The sequence below is a fragment of the Podarcis vaucheri genome (assembly GCF_965113315.1).
Source record: "Podarcis vaucheri genome assembly, chromosome: W".
Lineage (NCBI taxonomy): Eukaryota > Metazoa > Chordata > Lepidosauria > Squamata > Lacertidae > Podarcis > Podarcis vaucheri.
In genome coordinates this window covers 27994650-28010858 of record NC_138757.1, presented here as the reverse complement: position 1 = coordinate 28010858, position 16209 = coordinate 27994650, and the positions used below count along the sequence as shown (strand labels likewise).

At 46.0% G+C, this 16209-nt stretch overlaps 1 protein-coding gene across 1 annotated transcript; it reads left to right on the top strand.

Moving 5' to 3' along the window:
• Positions 1-13015: 13015 nt before the first annotated feature.
• LOC309523264 (inositol polyphosphate 5-phosphatase OCRL-like) lies at positions 13016-15016 on the top strand (the record flags this gene model as incomplete). The annotated part of the gene is made up of 4 exons (XM_082207047.1): positions 13016-13032; positions 13529-13630; positions 13947-14061; positions 14785-15016. The coding sequence occupies 4 exons, from the start codon at positions 13016-13018 to the stop codon at positions 14914-14916; spliced, it is 366 nt and encodes a 121-aa protein (XP_082063173.1). The 3' UTR covers positions 14917-15016.
• Between the last annotated feature and the right edge of the window lie 1193 nt (positions 15017-16209).

Sequence of the window (16209 nt, the reverse complement as noted above, 5' to 3'; positions counted from 1 at the left end):
TTGCAAACAGAAATCAAGGTGGTGAAAAAGGTGAAATATCTGGGTATTTGGGTCTCCACGAAAAACAAAAACTTAGTAGAAGATAACTATATTAGGACCTGGAGAGAGATTAAAAAAGACTTAGATACCTGGAGTAGGATAAAACCTTCCTGGTCAGGAAGAATGGCCGCAATTAAAATGAGTATTCTTCCAAGACTGCTGTTTTTATTTCAGAACATCCCGGTGATTAGAGGTACGACAATGTTTAAAGATTGGCAGAAAACCGTTTCCAGATTTATTCGGCAGGGCAAAAGAGCAAGAATTAAATTTAAACTACTTACAGATTGAAGAGATAGAGGAGGGTTTGCTGTCCCGAACTTGAAACCATACTATGAGGCCTCGTGCTTGTGTTGGATCAAAGAATGGATGGTCTTGAAAAACACAGATTTGTTAGATTTAGAGGGATTTAACACCAGATTCAGTTGGCACGCATATCTGTGGCACAATAAAGAGAGGGTACACAAAGGCTTCTCTAACCATATCATCAGAGGAGCGTTGCTTGAGGTATGGGATAGAAATAAACGACTTATAGAAAAAGACACCCCCTGGTGGCTATCACCAATTGATATTCTAACAATCAAAAAATTAAACATGGAAAGTGAAAGATGGACCTATGAAGATCAGATAAAGGATGGAAAATCAGAACATATGAAGATTTAAAGGATAAATTAACGGGTTGGCTACAATTTCACCAAATTAATGCCTTATGGAACGAACATAAAAAAAAACAGGGATGAATGAGAAAAAGTCCAGATACCAGGTGGAAATACTAGAAGGTAATTCCAAACTCTTATCCAAAATGTATAATCAATTACTAGATTGGGATACTAAGGATGAAGAGATAAAGGAAGTTATGGTCAAATGGGCCATAGATCTTGGATACAACCTAGATTACGATAGGTGGGTGAAACTTTGGAACAAGGATATGAAGTTCACAGCATGTGTTGGACTCCGAGAAAATATGGAAAAAATGATGTACCGATGGTACATCACCCCTGTGAAATTGGAAAAAATGTATAAGACCGGAGACAAAACATGCTGGAAATGCAAAACAAAAGAGGGTGATTTCCACCACATTTGGTGGACTTGTGAAGAAGTGAAAAGGTTTTGAGGACTTATTTATGATGAATTAAAAAAAAATTGAAATATACTTTCCCCCAAAAAGCCGAAGCCTTCCTCCTGGGAATGGTCGGAGAGGAAATCAAGAAAGAAGACCAAATAATGTTCCAATATGCAACGGTAGCCGCCAGGATATTGCTAGCGCAAAATTGGAAAACCCCTAATATCCCAACTGTTAGAGAATGGCAAATTAAATTATTCGAGTATATAGAATTATCAAAGATGACACAAAAAATCAGGCATCAAAAAAGTGTAAAATTTATTAACGATTGGAACAAATTCATAACATACATAGAAGCAAATTTAGGAAATATTAAAATCACAGTAGGTGTAACATAAAGCCTGCGATGTATAGATAGAGGTTGTAAAATGATACCGCAGAAAGGTATTGTGGTTACATAGCCCAAAACCGAGATGGAGGGAAGTCAATCAATGTTACATTATGAATTGATGTTGGTTTGTTTTCCGTTTGTTTTCTTTTTTTATGTGTTGCTTTGTCTTTTTTCTTTTTTGTTGCTGTTGTTGTTGTTCGTTTGTATGTTTTTGTTCCCTCACTTTGTATGTTTTTGTCTTAAAAAAGAACTTAATAAAAAGATTTTTTAAAAAAAAAAATCCATGCTGACATGACCTTACAAGAGGCCACTCGGGACTTCGTGGAAAGCATGGCCTCCATAGGGCTGTCCCTGAATAAGTTTGGCCCAACTCATAGTCATGGACATGCCTTAGACCTGGTGTTCACCTCTAGTGACGTGGGTGATCTGACACTAAGTAAAAGTGAAACCAAAGAATTGCCATGGTCAGATCACTTCCTGGTGCAACTGGACTTCTCCGTGACCCTTCCCCTCTGCAGGGAGGTGGGACCAATTCGGATGGTCCGCCCCCGCCACTTAATGGATCCAATTGGCTTCCAGAGAGTGGTAGGGGATGCTTTATCCCATGTTGATGGCCTTTCAGCTGATTCCCTGGTGGCCGGCTGGAATGCGGAGTTAACCAGGGCTATCGACTGTCTGGCTCCGAAGCGCCCTCTCCGATTGCATGGAGCCCGGACAGCCCCGTGATTTTCTTTGGAGCTGAGGGCAATGAAACAATCGCTGAGACGGCTAGAGCGTCGGTGGCAGAAAACTCATTCCGAATCTGACCAGACACAGGTTAGAGCTCAACGTCGAGCCTACCAAGTGGCGATAGCGACGGCGAAGAAGACATTCTTCACCTCCTCTATTGCATCTGCAGAAAATAGTAGCAGGAGACTCTTTCAGGTGGACCGCAATTTAGCGGAACCACCTGCTACATCGGGGCCTTGTAAAGTTTTTTGCAGATAAAATCACTCATATTCAGAAGGAGCTAGACACCACCGTGGGAGCAGGGCTGTGGCGGGAGAGTGCTAGAGCCCTGTCTGGTCAAGTTGCATGGAATCATTTTCAATCCGTTACCCCCGAGGATGTGGACAGGCTGCTTGGACGCGTGAAAACAACCACCTGTCTCCTTGATCCTTGCCCATCCTGGCTAATAAAGGCAAGCCGGGAAGGGCGGGGCGATGGGCTCTGCGGGGTGGTGAATGCTTCCCTCTGTGAGGGAACATTCCCAGATCCGCTGAAAGAGGCGGTCCTTAAAACCGCTTCTTAAGAAAACATCTTTAGACTCAGCCAGTATGGCCAACTATTGCCCAGTCTCAAATCTTCCATTCTTGGGCAAGGTGATTGAGCGAGTGGTTGCTGAACAACTCCAGGCACTCCTGGAGGTTGCGGACCATTTGGATCCCTTCCAATCGGGAGTCAGGCCTCACCATGGGACTGAAACTGCCTTGGTCACGCTGGTTGATGATCTCTGGCGAGCTAGGGACAAAGGTGAGAGCTGTTTCCTAGTTCTGCTGGCGTTTGATACAATCGACCATAACATCCTTCTGGACCGTCTATTGGGGCTAGGAGGTGGGGGCACTGTTATACAGTGGTTTCGCTCCTTCCTCCTGGGCCGTGTTCAGAAAGTGGTAGTGGGGGATGAGAGTTCAGACCCCTGGGCTCTCACTTGTGGGGTACCTCAGGGTTCCGTTCTCTCCCCCATGCTTTTTAACATCTATATGAAGCCGCTGGGAGAGATCATCAGGGGGTTTGGGCTGGGTGTCCATCAATAGGCAGATGATACCCAGCTCTACCTCTCTTTCAAATCAGAACCAGTGAAGGCGGTGAAGGTCCTGAAGGCGGTGAAGGTCCTGGAGGTGGTTGGAGGATGGATGGCGGCTAATGGATTGAGGTTGAATCCTGACAAAACAGAAGTACTGTTTTTGGGGGACAGGGGGCGGGCTGGTGTGGAGGACTCCCTGGTCATGAATGGGGTAACTGTGCCCCTGAAGGACCAGGTGCACAGCCTGGGAGTCATTTTGGACTCACAGCTGTCCATGGAGGCACAGGTCAATTCTGTATCCAGGGCAGCTGTCTACCAACTCCACCTGGTACGCAGGCTGAGACCCTACCTGCCCGCGGACTGTCTCGCCAGAGTGGTGCATGCTCCAGTTATCTCCCGCTTGGACTACTGCAATGCGCTCTACGTGGGGCTACCTTTGAAGGTGACCCGGAAACTACAACTAATCCAGAATGCGGCAGCTAGACTGGTGACTGGGGGCGGCCGCTGAGACCACATAACACCGGTCTTGAAAGACCTACATTGGCTCCCAGTACGTTTCCGAGCACAATTCAAAGTGCTGGTGTTGACCTTTAAAGCCCTAAACGGCCTCGGCCCAGTATACCTGAAGGAGCGTCTCCAGCCCCATCGTTCTGCCCGGACACTGAGGTCCTGTGCCGAGGGCCTTCTGGCGGTTCCCTCACTGCGAGAAGCAAAGCTACAGGGAACCAGGCAGAGGGCCTTCTCGGTAGTGGCGCCCGCCCTGTGGAACGCCCTCCCATCAGATGTCAAACCAAACAACTACCTGACATTCAGAAGACATCTTAAGGCAGTCCTGTTCAGGGAAGTTTTTAATGTGTGATATTTTTGTTAGGATATTTCCGTTCCACTTTAAAAGGGGAGCTGGTTGTTGTGTCACAGCCTGCGTATTTCCTGTTCACAGGTTGTTTCTCTTTTGCTATATAGCTGTTGTTTTCTCTCTCTGTGCCTGAACAGCGAAGCAGGCAGTAATGTTTTGTCTTTGTTCCGATCAACGCTGAATAAAGCTGTAAATAATGCTCTCCTGAGTGCATCTTTCGTTGTGCGAACTCTGCTGAAAGAGCGTGCACCAGCCTTGGAATGTGGCATGTTATTTCTGAGGCTCATGTTGCTAATTGACTGATACTGTATCTACGGGAGATCGATGGATCGTCTGGAGGCGACATGGAGTCATGATGGCCTTTGTCTCCCTGGTAGTATCCCAACAACAGGTTTCGGGCCCAGATTCACGGCACTTACAGGAGAGTAAGACTGCAAAAGACTGCTGTGAGGTATGTGGGGGGAAAGCGAGAGCAAAGGCTTTTCTGTTGCCGCGGCAGAGTGACTTTGATGTCTGGCTGGCTTAATTGGCCTGGGAGCCACGCCAGAGGCTTCGTGATTAATGAGCTGCCGAGATAAGGAGTTTTTGAAGGCATAAAGGCTCGCAGCTCAAGTAAAAACCTGGAATGGAGTTTTTACAAGCCTCAGATGATGGCACTCAGTGCCCAAACGTAAATGGCCAAAATTATGAGACTTGGGTAAGTTGCTGTGAGAGCTTGCTGCGATAGTTTGGAGTGTGGCATACTGTGTGTGAGGCCCCTCCAGTTCCTCTGACAGATAGATGGAAGGCCCAAGATTCAAGGGCCATAGACGTAATTGTCTTGTCCGTCTCTCTGGAGGAAATTGCTACGCTAGCTGGCAACACCACAGCACGTCAGATGTGGAATGCTTTGAAAGTAGCCCATCTGCCGGTCATCCCAGCCCAGAGTTTGACTGCGTCGGAGGTCCTGGCTGTTTCCCAGAATGTGAGTGAATGCAGGGATGCCGAGGGCACCGGTTGCAAGCTGCAGGGGGAGCTGACTGTGATGTCATCCCAGGCAGCATTCCAGCCTCCAGGGGGAGCCAAGGAGTCGGCAGCTGAGAGCTCTGATTCCCATGAGAGCCAAGGTCATCTTTGCAGAGGCCGGAAGGCCAGAAGTAAACAGAGACAGGAGCCAGCAGATGGCCCGAAGCAGAAGGGGGGTGGAAAGCCCACGCCAGGGAAAAACAAGGCTTTGTTAGCTGGCACTGCTTCACCAAAGGCCAAAGGCAAATTTGATGGCCAGGAGCAGGGGGGGGGGGGCAAGCAGCAGCAGCCCAAGCCAGTGGAAAACAAGGTTATGTTTGCTGGCACTGCGTCCCCAAAAGCCAAAGGAAAGTTTATTGTTAACTCTGGAGCTACCCGCCATCTGGCAAAGGATCGGCACCTGTTTATCTCCTTCACACCTCAAGATGGAGAGATCCACCAGGCTGATGGAAAGATGTTGCGAATTGCAGGAGTTGGGAATGTGAGACTGGCAAGTCTGCACACAGCCATCAAAGATGTACTTTATGTTCCAGATTCTGCAGACAATTTGCTCAGTGTCCCACTACTGACTGGGCGTGGCTTTGAGATTTCCTTCAAGAGGAGCGTCTGTGTCATCAGGAAAGGCAAAGAGGACATTTTGCATGCAAAGTTTTTATATATATATTTTAAAGATATTTATTAAAGTTTCACAAATTATATAATCAAACACAACAATACAAACAAACACAAACAAGAAAAAACAAGTATAATTTCAAATCCTTATTTTCTTAAAAATAATCCTTATTTTCTTAAAAATAAGAAAAACTTAAAACTGCCGTATTGCTGTGAATTCCTGTGAGGGCTTTTCCAGCAGTTTATTATTATTTCAACTCCCCCCCTTCCCCCTTCGTTACCCCCCCTCCCTACTCGGGAATTTTGTCCCTCCTGAGCTGACATTGTCCTCCCTCCCCCTTCGCTAGCTGGCTTTGTGTCCTTCTCTAGCAGGCTCTGTGGTTTGGCTTGGAGCCCTTCCTCCCCCTCTCCCCACGTGCTGCCTTCTCCCTTTGGTGTTGCTCCCCCACGCCTCCACGATTTCAGGGGGCGGCAGCTCCATTTAAAAACTTCTTTCAGACGACTGCATTGCCCCAATTTTGCTATTGTCCCATTTTGCTGCTTATTGCTTTACCTTAAACCCTTCCTGGTGCTCCGAGCTCCCTCACTCCACCCCCCCCCTTGGTTTAAAAGCGGATAGTATCTCTGGGTAGGCCTGGTGTTTCTCCCGCTGTTGCCCCATAGTAATAAAAGCTATCGCTGGGTGTTTCTTTATCCCCAGGAGAAGAGGGGGGAACCTTTTTTAGACTGTTTAAACCTGCAGAAGAGAGAGTAAAGAAAGGCAATTTTCCACCGTCTTGAACCTGGGAGCGGGGTGTCAGGACAGACGTTCTGGGGAAGTTCATTGACTATGGACAAACGTTTTTGACAGATAGTTAAAAGAAGAGAAATATATTGATTCCATTGTTCCCCTTCACATTTAAAAGGAATAAAATATTGACAAAATATCCGAAAAAGGAAAACTTTCTTGCTAGATCTGCTTTAAAAAAAGGATGGATACAAAAAGAAATTGTTTCCCCTAGAGGGAGCTTGTGAAACTGTTATTAAAACCGAACTGGGGAGCTTTGCAGCTGTAATAGATTAAGATCGTGGGACCAGACTTCGACCTTGAACAAGAATGTACTCGGAGGCTCTGGTGCTTGCCTTTTGCAAGACAAGTGCTTTATTGGAACAGTTACATGAGAAGATGGATTTGATGACTGTTGCGATCGGAAATTTTGGACAGACAGTGGGTACCTATATAGAACCCACCCAGGAATTAATCCAGGAATGTGCTTTGACAGATGAGATGAAGGAGGAGGCTGTTGCTGGACCCCGGGTGGCAGAGATGGAGGGAGCTGTGGCCCAGCAGGAACATGAGTTGTTGGATTTGACGAATGAACCTGGAAAAAGTCAGATTTGGAGAGATGGAGTTCTGTTTGGCTTGGAGATGGGGGCGCTGGATGGACCCCCCTATGCAGGGATGTTTTGATTTTTCAAGTCTGGCTTTGGGCTGGGGGGAGCTCGGAGTTGTGGGGGCCCTTAACTTTGGAGGGGCCTTGAAACATGCCTTCAAATATCACGTGGATTTCGGTGTTGACTATGGAAAAGGGGCTGACTTGTCGAGAAGGGACAAAAATATTGTCAAGCTGGAGTCTCCCCGAGTGAAAGGAGCAGAAGACAAAGTGAAGTACAGGTATAAATATGAAGAAGACCTGCGGAAGGGACATGGAAGAGACTTAAGAGCCTCGGACATAAGGTCACCAGGTTGATGGACAAGATGGAGGGGATAGAAAGGACTGACAAAACCCGAGACCAGGAAGAAGAGACGATGGATGAAGATTGGAAGAAAGTTTTAAAAATTCATTTAGAAAAGTATTGTAAAATTAATGAGTATTAGAAAAATGTTGGAATGAAATTATTGGGCTTTAGCAGAAATGTTAAAAAGAATTATGTAAGAATATGTAATGGTTAAGAGAATTTGGTATAAATAAGATTTAAGTTTTAAGTTTTAGGACTTTTTATGGTAAGATAAGGTTAAAATAGATTAAGGTAATTTAATGACAGAATATTGTGAAAGATGGAAAGGATTTGCTGAGATAATTAAGAACTAGAATACAAAAAAAAGGAGGTGCGAGGAGGTCGATGAAATAAGGTAATGACAGTTAAGGATTTGGGAATATTGGATTTGTTTTAAAAAATTATGTTTATTTTTGCTTTTTGATTTTGATGTATTGTGTGTTTTCTTTTTTCTTTTTGACTTTGGCTTTTATTGATTTGTATTGTTTAATTGTTACTTTTATCTACTTTTTTCTTTCCTTTTTTCTCTTGGTTTTTCCTTCTTATTTCTTTGTAACCTTAAAATTCTCAATAAATATCTTTTTTTTTTTAAAGGGTTTTCTTGTGTGTGTGTGTTTCTTTGTGGCTGATTAGCTGCTCTCCCTGTGCAAAGGTCAGAGGGGGCAGGGTTTCTGTTGAGTCAGGTGATTAGCTGTGGGAGGAGCTTATCAGAGCTTGCAGGGCAGCAGCTGAACTGCGCGCGCAGTTTGATCCATCTTTTAGATTTAGGGGAGCTAGTCTCAAACGTTTGTTGGGGGAGACCTAGGTTTTTTTTGGGGGGGTTATTTGTCCTGTCTTCATGCTTTTTAAGATGGAGGACCACTGTAGCCACCCCCAACGACACGTTTTCAAGATGGAGGGTGAGGGAACAGCTGCAGTCGCCTGCGGTTCCCACGCAATGTTTGCCATCTTGACAAAGGTTGCAGGCAGCTTTACCTGCAGCAATTGTATGTTGATTGCCCTCTTAGAAGACAAAGTCCAGCAACTAGAGGAACGTGTAGCTACGCTCCAAAGAATTAGAGAGCTGGAGCTCTTCTTGGAAGCAACAGAGAACACTGTCTCCACCAAGGAGGAGACAGGGGACACCCCTGAGAAGGAGGCTAGTTCACCAACACAGGTGCCAGATATATGGAGAAACGTGACTCAAAGAAGTAGGAGGCCCAGGGTTCGCTCTGATTGTTTAGAAATACACAATCGCTTTGAAGTCCTCTCCCCTAGCATGGAAGACGAAGAACAGCCTCCATTTGAGGATCTCTCCCTCATTACAGTCGATCAGGTATATGAAGACGAGCAGCAAAGTCAGTCCTCAGGGAATGTGCAGGCGACCTTGGAATGGACAGCTCACGGAAGAACCCCGACCAAACCTAAGAGGAGGCGTGTAGTGGTGATAGGGGATTCCCTACTGAGGGGAACAGAAGCAGTGATCTGTAGGCCTGACAAGATGTCTCGGGAGGTGTGCTTTCTCCCCGGGGCTAAGATCCAAGATGTAACTGAACGACTGCAAGGAATCATAAAACCCACTGACAAATACCCCTTCCTCTTGGTTCATGTGGGAACCAATGACACTGCAAGCAATAGCCTCCAGAAGATCAAAAGAGACTACGAGGCTCTGGGCAGGAAATTGAAGCAATTAAATGCACAAATTGTCATCTCATCTGTCCTCCCAGTTGAACGGCGTGGCCCAGGGAGAGAGGGAAAAATAGTGGAAGTGAACAGCTGGCTTCGCAAATGGTGTAAACAGGAACGGTTTGGATTCTTAGATCACGGACTGCAGTTTCTTGAAGATGGACTTCTGGCAAGCGATGGGCTGCACCTCACAACGGTTGGGAAGAATGTTTTTGCCAAAAATCTCAGAAACCTCATCAGGAGGGCTTTAAACTGACTAATGTGGGGGAGGGAGACAATGCTCCTGAAGGTAGGAGTCTATCAATTGATGAAGATGATCATCCAAATGTCATAGACCAAATGGAGCAAACAGCACGCAGACCTAGTGGTGGGAGGAAAAAATCCTTAAATAAGAGACACGGGGGAATGATTAATGGACTTCAATGTCTGTACACTAATGAGCAAAGCATGGGAAATAAACAAGATGAGCTTGAGCTCTTGGTACAGCAAACTAAATATGACATAATAGGCATCACTGAAACCTGGTGGGATAAGTCCCACAATTGGAATGTAATAATGGAGGGATACAATCTATTTCAGAGAAACAGACCAGACAAGAAAGGAGGAGGAGTGGCGTTATATGTCAGGGATGTGTATACCTGTGAAGAGATCCAAGATTTAGAACCTCAAAGCCAAAGTGAGAGTATTTGGGTCAAAATTAAGGGAGAGAAGAATAACAGAGACCTCATTGTGGGAGTTTACTATAGATCCCCAAGCCAAACGGAGGACATAGGTGATGCCTTCCTGGAACAGATGGCCAAGCATGCAAAAGGAAGGGAGATAGTAGTAATGGGGGACTTCAATTACCCGGATATTTGTTGGATGTCAAACTCAGCCAAGAGCATAAGGTCAAACAGATTCCTCACTGGCCTTGCAGACAATTTCATTGCCCAGAAAGTGGGAGAAGCAACAAGAGGAACAGCCATTTTAGATCTGGTCCTAACCAATGTTGATGACCTGGTTAGTGGGGTAGAAGTGGAAGGATCATTAGGCGCGAGTGATCATGCTCTTCTGAAGTTTACTATACAGCGGAAAGGAGCAGCCAAGCATACTAGGACTCAATTTCTTGACTTTAAGAAAGCCGACTTCATAACACTTAGGGAAGTGCTGGGTGAGATCCCATGGACAGTAATACTAAAAGGAAAGGGAGTTCATGATGGCTGGGAGTTTGTTAAGAGGGAGATAGTAAAAGCACAACTTCAGACAATACCAATGAGACGGAAACATGGAAGGTGCCTAAAGAAGCCAGGGTGGCTATCTAAAGAACTTTTAACTGAGTTAAGATTTTAAAAAGATGTGTACAAAAAATGGAAAAGGGGGGATACCTTGAAGAGAAATTCAAACAAATAGCCAGCACATGTAGACACAAAGTCAGAAAAGCTAAAGCACAGAATGAACTCAGGCTTGCTAGAGAGGTTAAAAGCAACAAAAAAGGCTTTTATGGGTATGTTCGTAGCAAAAGGAAGAACAAAGAAACAGTGGGGTCACTCAGAGGAGAAGATGGTGAAATGCAAACAGGGGACACAGAAAGGGCTGAACTCCTCAATGCCTTCTTTGCCTCAGTCTTCTCCGATAAAGAAAACAATGCTCGACCTGAAGAATTTGGAGCAAATGATTCAGCAGAGGAAACACAGCCCAGAATAACTAAGGAGATAGTACAAGAATACTTGGCTAGTTTAGATGTATTCAAGTCTCCAGGGCCAGATGAACTGCATCCAAGAGTATTGAAAGAACTGGCAGATGTGATCTCAGAACCACTGGCAGTCATCTTTGAGAATTCCTGGAGAACAGGCGAAGTCCCGGCAGACTGGAGGAGGGCAAATGTTGTCCCTATTTTCAAAAAGGGGGAAAGAGAGGACCCAAATAATTACCGCCCAGTCAGTCCGACATCAATACCAGGGAAGTTTCTGGAGCAGATCATTAAGCAAACAGTCTGTGAGCACCTAGAAAGGAATGCTGTGATCACCAATAGTCAGCATGGATTTCTGAAAAATAAGTCATGTCAGACTAACCTGATCTCGTTTTTTGACAGAATTACAAGCCTGGTAGATGAAGGGAACGCAGTGGATGTAGCCTATCTTGATTTCAGCAAGGCATCTGACAAGGTGCCCCATGATATTCTTGTAAAGAAGCTGGTAAAATGCGGTCTTGACTATGCTACCACTCAGTGGATTTGTAACTGGCTGACTGACCGAACCCAAAGGGTGCTCATCAATGGTTCCTCTTCATCCTGGAGAAGAGTGACTAGTGGGGTGCCACAGGGTTCTGTCTTGGGCCCGGTCTTATTCAACATCCTTATCAACGACTTGGACGATGGACTCAAGGGCATCCTGATCAAATTTTCAGATGACACCAAACTGGGAGGGGTGGCTAACACCCCAGAGGACAGGATCACACTTCAAAACGACCTTGACAGATTAGAGAACTGGGCCAAAACAAACAAGATGAACTTTAACAGGGAGAAATGTAAAGTATTGCACTTGGGCAAAAAAAATGAGAGGCACAAATACAAGATGGGTGACTCCTGGCTTGAGAGCAGTACATGTGAAAAGGATCTAGGAGTCTTGGTTGACCACAAACTTGGCATGAGCCAACAGTGTGACGCGGCAGCTAAAAAAGCCAATGCAATTCTGGGCTGCATCAATAGGAGTATAGCATCTAGATCAAGGGAAGTAATAGTGCCACTGTATTCTGCTCTGGTCAGACCTCACCTGGAGTACTGTGTCCAGTTCTGGGCACCACAGTTCAAGAAGGACACTGACAAACTGGAACGTGTCCAGAGGAGGGCAACCAAAATGGTCAAAGGCCTGGAAACAATGCCTTATGAGGAATGGCTAAGGGAGCTGGGCATGTTTAGCCTGGAGAAGAGGAGGTTAAGGGGTGATATGATAGCCATGTTCAAATATATAAAAGGATGTCACATAGAGGAGGGAGAAAGGTTGTTTTCTGCTGCTCCAGAGAAGCGGACACGGAGCAATGGATCCAAACTACAAGAAAGAAGATTCCACCTAAACATTAGGAAGAACTTCCTGACAGTAAGAGCTGTTCGACAGTGGAATTTGCTGCCAAGGAGTGTGGTGGAGTCTCCTTCTTTGGAGGTCTTTAAGCAGAAGCTTGACAACCATATGTCAGGAGAGCTCTGATGGTGTTTCCTGCTTGGCAGGGGGTTGGACTCGATGGCCCTTGTGGTCTATTCCAACTCTATGATTCTATGATTCTATGATTCTATGATTCTATGATTCTATGATTCATATTATGAGCAGGACAGCAGCCTCTCCTCCAGGTTTGCACACTTCTCCCCCACCCCAAGCCTATTTGGAAGCTTCCTCTTGTATTTTAAATTAACCACAGTTTGGTGTGTCCAGATCCTATGGTGGTTAATTTTACCAGCTTTGTAAACCCATGATTGGAAGTTGGCTTGTTTCAATGAGCCATGGTTCAAATTACCGTATTTTTCGCCCCATAGGACGCACCGGCCCATAGGACACACCAAGTTGTTTTTTTTTTGGGGGGGGAAATAAAGAAAAAAAAATTTATTTCCCCCCCCCAGGCGCTTGTGGGGCCGGCAGCGGGGAGAAGCGCTCTTCTCCCCGCCGCCCGCCTGCAGACCAGGTCCGGGGACAGCGGGAAGACGCGCTGTGCCTCCCAGCTGTCCCCGGAGCTTGCGGGGCTGGCGGCGGGGAGAAGCATGCGTCTCCCCGTCGTCAGCCTCCAAACCACACCGGGAGACAGTGGCTGTTTAGCTTGCTCTTTTTACCCCTTTACTAGACAGGCTGTATTTCTGTGCTGTTTTCAGAGTCGGGAATGCCCATTCCTTCATGGCCAGCATGGAAACACAGAATGCTAGCCATTTAGGAGGTTTGCAAAGCGGACAAGGGTGTTACGGGGTAATCTTCTAGCAAACAAGCTTGGCACAGCAGATCTGAGAGGTGGTTTTCTGCTCCCTGAAAGCCAGCCTGGAAACCAGGTTGCCAGGTGAAGGAAGAATGGAGAGATCAACCAACTCACTTGCCTTCAAAGAATTTCTGGTTGCCTGTGGCTACTGGGATAGTGCTTAAATATCAGGCTGGCTGACACATCTTAAAAAATACAAGGAAAAAGCTTTTTTTTCTTTCATTAGCAAAGCTCATTTGGGGCCCCGAATAGCTAAGCTGAGGAAGAAGTGGCTGGTCTTACTTGTTTGTTCTTGGTCCTGATCTTGCCTGCCCTTGTAATCCTACCTGCCACACACTCCTGTTGTCTTTGCATATTTAACCAGCACGTCTGTTCAGATTGGAGTCCTATTCCTGCAGTTCCACATCCTTCTCTTCCTTGCAGGATTTTCGTGGGGACATGGAATGTGAATGGGCAGTCTCCAGACAGTGGATTGGAACCTTGGCTGAACTGTGACCCTGAACCCCCAGATATCTACTGCATTGGGTGAGCAGACATAATAGCTTTTCAGAGAGCCCTCTCTCAGAGTCTTTGTTTCCACACAGCTACTTTCTAAACTGAGGTCCTGTTGTGTGAAGACTTTCGCTTTCAACTTGGAACAAAATAGGAGAATCCTGAGGATTTGTATCTTTTAGCCAGGAAGCAACGTTCTACCATAATGAATGTGGCAGTGCCATCCTTTCACCCTGTGGGCAGTGGATTACAGCAGCATCAAAGATAGCCAGAGGCCTAGGAGGCTCTGGGGGAAGGATGGCCTCAGTGCTAGGGATGTGTATTGTGTCTGATGGCACTTTGGCATTAGGTTCCAGGAGCTGGAACTGAGCACAGAGGCTTTCTTCTACTTGGACTCGACAAAGGAGCAAGAGTGGCTGACAGCTGTGGAAAAGGCTTTGCGTTCCAAATCCAAGTACAAGAAAGTAAGTCCAACCCCACCCATTTCTGCAGCAGCCAGACAGCTGTCAGGAGCTGGAGTGAGGAGGAGGAGGAGGAGGAATAGGTCAGCAATAAAAAACACCTGGTGTCAGTGGTGTTTTATTCAAAAGAAGCCAAAATTCTTTATTCAAAGAAACCAAAACCGTGCAGGCCTCGTGATCACAGAAACCTTTCCCAACAGGTCTTGCCCCAGTGAGGTAGTTGTAAAGGCTGAAGGTTGCTACCCTCCCACCACTCTCTGAAGTCTCCTCCTCCCCCTGGGCCTTCCCAAGCAACCTGAGACTCTGACACCTTGACTGTCTTTGCTCCATCCTCTTAATTTCTCTGTGTTCTGGGAGACCAGCAGGGAGGGGAGCTGATCGCAGCAGGATGGAGAGACCCCCTGGCTTCTTCAGCAACCTGCCTGATCTTTGCCTCTTGACCCCCGCCTCCAGCCTCCACTTCTGCCTCTTATTCTGGACTGCTGTTTGCCACAGAATCTTCCTGCCCTCTTGCCTCTTCAGTTTCCAACACCTCCTCTTGCTCACAGTCTGCTCCCTCTGACAACTCAGCGTCGTCGTCCCCCCACCAGTTCCCTGGCTCTGAGCCTTCTTCCCTTGGGGGATCCCCAGTTGGTGCCACCTACCACTCCTATCTGCATCCAGCCGGCCCAGGACAGCAAGCAATGAACAGAGCTGGTAGACATCCCAGTACCTTGCATCTTCTAGGTGCAGCTGGTGCGTCTAGTCGGAATGATGTTGCTCATCTTTGTCAGGAAGGACCAGCTCAGCCGCATCAAGAAAGTGATGAGGGAGACAGTGGGCACAGGCATCATGTGGAAGATGGGGAGTAGACCCTGAGAGCGGAATTCCCTACGTCTATCTTTCTATCTGTCTATATGTTTTGATAATCTCTGCCAACCAGTTTCCCCCTCTTTCCTGCTTGCTCGCTAACAGCCATCTTTGCTCCGCCCCTGCAGGGTAATAAGGGGTGTGTGGCCGTGAGGTTTGTCTTCAACAATACCAGCTTCTGCATTGTCAATTCCCACCTTGCTGCCTGTAATAAATTTTGATTTCCTCCCCAAGGGGCCCCCTCCTCAGAAGAAGGACCAGGGCCCTGGAAGGAGCGCAAATGAAGGCTCTGTACCGGTCGGGAAGAGACAGAGACCACACCAGGATTGGAAAAAGCAAAGCCTGATCTTTATTGAAAGAACAGGAAAAAAAACAAACCAACAACACAAAAAACTGTTGCAACAGGGTCCCCGCTCACGCAATGACACGGAGTCAGAGACCCCGAACAAAGGGACTGCCTTGATTCTTATACCTTTTGATTTTCATTCAGATCAATAGCAAGGAGGTGGGGGGAAGCGATATGAGGGGTGTGAAGAGTGGATTAACATAAGGTAAGCAGGATGTTGAAAGACTTTCTGGAGGTGTCAATTTGCTAAAGGGCTCAGGTGGTATGTGTCGATCTTCATGTTATTTAATTTTGGATCTGCTTCAAATGGCTTTTCCTTTATCTACAGGAAAACCTCCGCAACTGTTGATAATCAGCATGCAGATGTGAGGCTGGATGTTTGAGAAGAAGTTCAGGAAATGACTTAAATGTTAATGTGAAATCCTATTCTGCATTGCTATCAATTCGGGTGTGATAGCCTGATGTTTGCATATTTTTTGGAAAATAAGACTGTTTTATCTGTGTGTATTCATGGTATGGTTTGCAGACCCAGTAGGAGGCAGTGTGGTGGATTGAGTTTTGGCAGCCTTTTGGATACAATATTGAGTCAAGTATATACATTTTGAAATATTTAGATTGTTACATTCTTTAAAAACCACATTCTGGATACATTTCAGAAAAGTACAGCATAGTACGGCATTTCATTAAAGATACATCCAGGAATACATTTTAAAAGGATAGCTTCATGGAGAAGGAATGGCAACAGGCACATTACGTTAAGATGATGCATTAAAAAGGCACACATTATATTACATTCAATGATACGTGAAGAGACACAGTAAGATGACATCTTCCCAACAATGCATTCTTTAAGGCACAGATTATTATTATTGTGGGACTTTGGGTAGGATGATATCATTAGGATCATTTTACCTTTATTCCCCTCTCTGACCCTGATTCTCTTATGACATGCCCAC